The sequence below is a fragment of the Echinops telfairi genome, unplaced genomic scaffold (assembly GCF_000313985.2).
Source record: "Echinops telfairi isolate 266 unplaced genomic scaffold, ASM31398v2 ScPeMD7_1;HRSCAF=3_0, whole genome shotgun sequence".
Classification (NCBI taxonomy): domain Eukaryota; kingdom Metazoa; phylum Chordata; class Mammalia; order Afrosoricida; family Tenrecidae; genus Echinops; species Echinops telfairi.
The window spans coordinates 35,201,729-35,208,539 of NW_022103896.1; the positions used below are offsets into that span (position 1 = coordinate 35,201,729).

Genomic DNA, 6,811 nt, shown 5'->3' on the forward strand with positions numbered 1-6,811 from the left:
AAATTCTTAATATGAGATGTTAAAAGATAGGATCTGGACCTAGTTGAACCCTCATCTCATTTCTTCTCACTTACACTCCTAAGTTTAATTCCATTTCCCAAAAGCACTGCTCCATAGATCGATTGTTGTTCTCTTTGCAGGAATTTCATTCTCCTTGACTTGACTAAATGCTACAACGATGTCTAGGCTTTACTTGGATCACACCTCCTGCATAAAGAGTACGCATTTCCCCTGATTATTCTTATATTGTCATGCTATCTTACAACCACGTACTTAACTAAATCCCTAGAAGAAAGTTAGATACCTCATTAATCCTTGACGCCTTGGTCCCTAGCACAGTGCTCATCAGTTGAAAAAAATTAAAAGGTAATCTTGGAATAAACTGGAAGGTGCCCTGCTACCATTACTAAACATTTTGTTCATAGGTTTCTATAGAAAAAATCTGATCAAAAGAGGGAAGTTCAGAACAGAATCCAAAATTTTCACAGAAGCCAGACTTCCTGTGGCCATTGAGGCACCCCCCCCCAACACACCCACCCACCAAACTATTACCCAGAGATAATCTTTAAAGTTTAAAACAAAAATGTCCCCTAAAGTCTTCTTACAACCAAACAAAACTTTAGTTTAATAGATAATATCTGCCTTCAGCATTCTGTTCTTTTAAATCCACTGTATATGGAATCAAATTGACAATAGCAACTTTGGAAAGATGATATAAGAAATGTAAAAGCAGTAGTTTATGTCAATGGGGGAGAAAAACTAGGAACAGAGGATGGGAATTGTTGCACAATTTGGAGAATGTAAGCAATGTCACTGAGTTTTCTATGTAAAAACGTTGAAGCATGTTCTGCAGTGTATATTCTCAAGAACAACAATAAGTATAGTAAATTTAAAAAGAACAAACCATGAATAAATGATGAGGCTATTATGAGAACAGTTTTGGTTCAGTAAAGAGGCCTGATGGCATAGTGGTTAAGCACCTGCCTGCTAACCAAAAGGTCGCTTCATGGACAAAGGCGCGTCAGCCAGCTCCGGAAAAGATGTACGGCTTTGGAGACCCAATGGGGCAATTCTACGCTGTCTCATAGGGTGGCTGTAAGTGGGAATCAACTCTGTTGCAGTGGATTTGGTTTGGTTGTCTTGATCCAGAAAACCAACCAAAGGTACACAACAGTACAAACAGAGCAATGTATTTGTGAAATTCAAACTCATATTTTAATCATTCAGCTCTGAGGTCTACAGTCTCTAATCGGAATAAACCCTCAAAGTATGTCTACATGGCATTAAGTTTTTCTTTAAAGCAGCAACTAAACTCTTTCCATAAAAACAAATATGCTCAGTTTTTAATATTCAATATATAGAATTCTACTACAAGGCATATAAACAAAACTATTGGGGATGGCATGGATAACCTAAGTTTTAAAATAATTCCAGGTACCTCTCCTAAAAATTCACTTTCTTCCTCTCGAACTCGAGCCTGATCCCAGAGGGTAATCTCTAGCATTCGTTCTCGAAACTCCCTTCGGTGGACAGGAGAATAAATGAAGGTTTGGTTCCATTTGGGCTCCAGTGCTTTCTTTACTGTTTTAGTTCTTCTCTTGTTTTTATCACTAGGGGAAAAAATGAAAGAAATGCATGAGCTTGTTTAAATCTTTAAGTTTTACACTGATTTTTATTCATGCAAAATCTCTCAGGAGCAAGGGAAGTTCTTGAAAATTACCACCAAATTACAAATATTATAATGAGCAATAAGGTTTACCAAGGTCCATAATTCTATCATAATATGTAAGTGTAGCTTCATTATAGCAGAGTGCAAGTCTGAAATTGAACCATTTAAAACAATTGCAAATAAATCTTTCTCAACATCTATAAGAAAACCTGCTTGAGGAATATTAACTGTAAATTGTTTTAGCACATCTTTATATTAGAAATACTTACAATGGTGATTAATCAATAATATATTATTCACTTTATACATGTTTTGTTTACAAAAGGTTCGGTAAATTGTGCTGTTCACAATTTTATGTCTGTATAATTTAACTAATGAGTAATTATAGTTTACATCTTATCAAGCTACTTTATCACATGCCAGAAATAGGTGTTCATTTATGCAACAGATTTCATATCCTTAAAAACGTGGTAAAACTGCTGGTACCCACTGTGATGTGGGTTGGAAATGCAAACTAGTCATACTGACAGTTGGGGCTTCGTACTCACGGGTATCTGTGCTGTTTCTTTAAATTGCATAAATGAATGCGCTTGAGTATGTATTATATGCATATATACTTATAAATTCTATACATTTACCATTATACTGTGTATTACTATATATCACAGACAGTTGACCCTGGGGTAACAAAGATTTGAACTGTGCATGTGCTCTTATACATGGATTTTTTACAAATTCCCTGTGACCCTGATGATCTATCTCTGTGGGGCCAGTTTGTGTGTCAAGTAAATGATATATCACAGTGATTCTTGTGTGTCTTCTTGAATAACACCACGAGACTCAACGGAAATGCCGTGTTCCCAAGAAACAGAGAAAAGTACTGACATAAAAAAGTAAATGGCTTGATATGTTGATTGGGGTCTGCAGCTATGGTTGCCCACCTTTCCAAGATAAATGAACCCAGCAAAAGGACCATGAGGAGCTCTGGTGGGTCTATGGAATAAACACTGGACTCCTAACCTAAGGTTGAGGGCTCTAAGCCACCCTGAGAGAAAGATTAAACTATCAGCACCTGTAAAGAGCCACAGTCTCACAGACCATACAGGAGCACTATGAGTCAGAATCATCTTGCCAGCACAGGATCACTGTACAGAACAGAAAATGTGTGAAGCCTTCCTTGCAGCTAGGCCAGCAGGCACCAAACCCTTGCTCTTTTTACAAAATACCATTCTATCTTGCTTTTCTGTGAGAGTAGTACTATCTATCTATCTATCTATCTATCTATCTATCTATCTATCTATCTATCTATCTATGTAAAACAATTCAATGTGTGCATTCATCAACTGTCTATTTTAGCGCTATGGTTTCCACTCAACACTAGGCTATTAGTAGATAAATTTTCTGGGAGTCAAAAGCTACGTGTGCATTTTTGATGGCATGGAAGTTGGCTCCCCTAACCCCTGTGTTGTTCCAGGGCCAACTGCACATTAGGAAATATACCAAAAAGGAATTTAATATACTGCAAATAAAAATTAGATTATTTCTTTATGAACCCCTAAGCATTGCTCCAAGCAATCTCTAAATTCAATCCATGCTATTTTAGAAATCATTACATTTCTAGAGAGGATCAAATGCAATCGTCTAGGAAGGGAAATTTAACCTATCTTCCTTTTAATGGCAAAATTAGATTTATAAAACCTACTGAATATCAATAAGGTGCTCTGCTGGCGCAGTAGATTAAGCATTAGACTCCTAACTGCATGAAAGAAACCTCTGTGATAGAAGCATCTATTCTTGTAAAGCTTTCTAGTTTTAGCAACCTTTATGGAGAAGCATAATTCTGCCCAAATGGTAACAATGAATTGGAATCACCTTGGAAGCACTGGCTTCGGATTTCTGATGTGGATTATCTCTTTAGAGTTTGGGCTAGGAGCCTTACTAGAAGTTCAAAGTGAATAAATGAATTCCAATTGGGCCAATATTGACTGCTACAAATTCTCTCAGGTCAAGACAGTTCTAGGAAGATGAGAAAACTAAGGACGAAATAGATTATCTGATTCAAATACCAGTGAAATGACTGCTCTTAGCAGTTATTGTGCTGTAAAGTTGGTCCCAACTCATAGCGACCCCTTAACAAGGACAATGGAACACTGTCTGGTCCTGCACCCCCTTACAATTGTTGGTTGCAGCAACTCATGGAAGATCTTCCTCCCTTCTAATTCCCAGCTGCTTTACCAAGCATGATGCCCTTCTCCAGGGACTGATTTCTCCTGATAACATGTCCAAAACAAGTGAGAGGAAACCTCTCAACGGTTATTTCTAAGGAGCATTCTGTGCGTACTTCTTCAACGACAGATTTGTTTGTTCTTTTGGCCATCCATGGTGCTCTCAATAGTCTTCACCAGCCCCATCAGTCAAACGCACTGATTCTTCTCTGATCCTCCTTCTTCCATGTCCACCAAAACATACATATGAGGCAACTGAAAATACCGAGTAGAGTAAGGCACATCTTACTCAGTGCATGTCCTCAAAGCCATTGCTTTTCAACCTTTCAAGAGGTCTTGTGCAACAGGTTTTCCTTATGCAATGTTACAGGGGCACTGAATTATTTAAGGTAGCTCCTCTAGCCAAAGTCTCTAACTCCCACCAAACACCTCTCCCCACATGGCTCTGACAGAAAGGTGGGGGAAGATACTGAAAGAATCCCTTTGTAATTGCAAATGGAATTCCCTGGCGTGTCATTGTTTTGTGTATAAAACAAGCCCTCTAAGAAGGGGAGTGGGGGAGGTATCTCATTACTAGCAAGAGCCAGGAGTGGGGAACTTACTCTGAACCTTGTGCAGTGAACATTCTGGATCCATCAGAGGAGCAGCAGCAGAACCAGGAGCCAAAGCGTGAAACAGAGTGGACTTTCCAACCCACAGAGCAAGTAGAACGGAGTGCTTTTGTGCAGGAGGCTGGCTGACTGAGTGGTCTGCCTCTGGGCACTTAATTCGGGAAGTTGGGTTTGCTGACCCAAGGAGTTTAGGCTGAATGGCTTCAGGGTGAGGCTAGAGCAATTTTATGTATTGGTCCAGTTTTCTTTACATTTAGTTATAATCTGTACAATCCTTGATCTTCACCACCAAGTGCTTCAAATCTTCCTCACGTTCAGCAAGCAAGGTTGTGTCATCTGCATCTTTCAGGCAGTAACTAAGCTTTCCTCCAACCCTGATGCCACATTCTCTGTCACACAGTCCAGGTTCTCAAGTTATTTGCTCAGCATATAGATTTAAACACTATGGTGAGTAGATATCACGCTGATACACACCTTCCTGATTTTAAACCTAACTCTCTAGTGAAGGCTAAATATTTAATAAAGATTTAATGGGTAATGAAGTGCTATCACCTATTTCCAGAATATATATTTGTGTGTGTGTATATATATACACTATGTATATTGCTTATACATTTGATCTGTTAACTGAAGATCTGTTTCCATTTAATTTAACTTAGTCACAGCATTTGAGATGATATTTTAAATGAAAGGAGCAAAAAAAGAAATGGATTTCGGCAAGCAGATACATATAATTCAAGACAATAACAATAATGTAGTGTGGTCAGTTAGCAAATAATTTTTTATGTACCTCACTTTCCCTCCATGAATTCTTATGAATCAAAGGTTATACAGTTGTTTTATGTTCACCTGATGAAGGAGCTTTCCTTCCACAAAGTGTCCAAATTAAATAAAATGGAATAATTTATAACCAAAGCACAAATAATCCTTTACTCGTGTGCAAAAACGCCATGTGCCAACAGCAATGCTTTGAGATATCCTTTGAGTTAACCAAAGAATGCTTTTCTTCATTAAAAACAGTTTGCCTAAATATTCTTCAAACTTGTGACAATTAACAAGGATTAAGAAATTAGCTAAGAATGAAATATACAATTAACGCTCACATATTTTGTACTAAAAATAAAAAAGATTAAAACAAGAGTACTGCATATCTGGCATGTAAAGGAGTAATTCGTGGGTGTTTCCCTTCCATTTGTGGGAGAAAGATAAGGCTTTCTTCTCCCGTAAAGAGTAACAGTCTTGAAAATCACAGGAAGAGCCGTAGGGTCGCTACAAGTCAGGTGGTATGAGTATGGGTTTTGCTTTTTTCCCTTACATTTGAGTTCTATACTATCTGCTCTGAGAGGGTGAATGGGTCATTTCAAATAAAGATACAACTAAATACTTATCATCCTGAAAAAGCCTCAGTGGGTTGAGAGGTTTTTATCATCTTAAAAATTTATTTCTTTTACAAAGGTTGAGTGCATATAAGCTACACGTTATGTGCGCACATTAAAAGCATAAATGAGAATGCAGTATTTCCTGCAGGTGTTTGAGCGTAGGCTTTCCAAGGATGCGGAATAGTGAAGTCTCTGTGCTCTGCACAGACAAGGGACTCGGCTGCTGAGATGAGCCAGTAAATGGGCTGTGACATCGATCATCCAACTCAAGTTGAAGCTAGACTTACAGAATCAACTTCTGGGCAACGTGCAACAACAGGTAGGGACACCTGCTTCCTCTTTTAAAAGATGGCTCAAGTTGTTAAAGAACAAATTTCTTCAAGGAAAGGTTATAAGATCACATTTTGCAGAAAATCATTTCCAATGGCTAGATGCTGTAACACTTTTAACACATCTAAGGAATTTGCTTGGCAACTTTTCACCTCAAAATATGTATCAAATAAAAATAATGTCTGAGTTAATTGTTTAATTCCTTTATTGAGTCCTTTTCTACACTGCAACTGTTTTTTGGATGATACTTTGGCACCTACCCTAATGACTTCTTACTTGAACTAAGTAACTACAGATGAGGGTGAGTATAAAAGAGGCCCAAATATGACAAAAGATGACATCTGTGACCAATCACAACTTGAGATAAAAATGCCCTGAGCTCCTGGGACAGAGAACAGCTGGGGAAAGGAAAATGGTGCCATTACATCACTTCTTCATGCTATCTAGTGAACAGTACCTTCTTATTATTGTTTAATACTTAAATCAGATTGGGGTTGGTTTCTGTTGTTTAAATCGGAGAGTTCTAGATAACCCTCTCCTTGAGTGCCTGCCTTTTAGGGAGATTCAGGGTGGTGGGGGGAGGTGGTGGTGGTGGTG

The 6,811-nt window shown here is 38.2% G+C and overlaps 1 protein-coding gene across 31 annotated transcripts in view; it reads right to left on the reverse strand.

The window, feature by feature from the left end:
• The window catches only part of RIMS2 (regulating synaptic membrane exocytosis 2), a 438,267-nt gene that overhangs the window by 244,585 nt on the left and 186,871 nt on the right, over nucleotides 1-6,811 (reverse strand). For all 31 annotated transcript variants that reach the window (XM_045287803.1, XM_045287759.1, XM_045287752.1 and 28 more), the window contains one exon: nucleotides 1,439-1,610. In XM_045287803.1, the coding sequence (XP_045143738.1) occupies nucleotides 1,439-1,610 (172 nt within the window). The remainder of the gene's footprint in view (nucleotides 1-1,438; nucleotides 1,611-6,811) is intronic.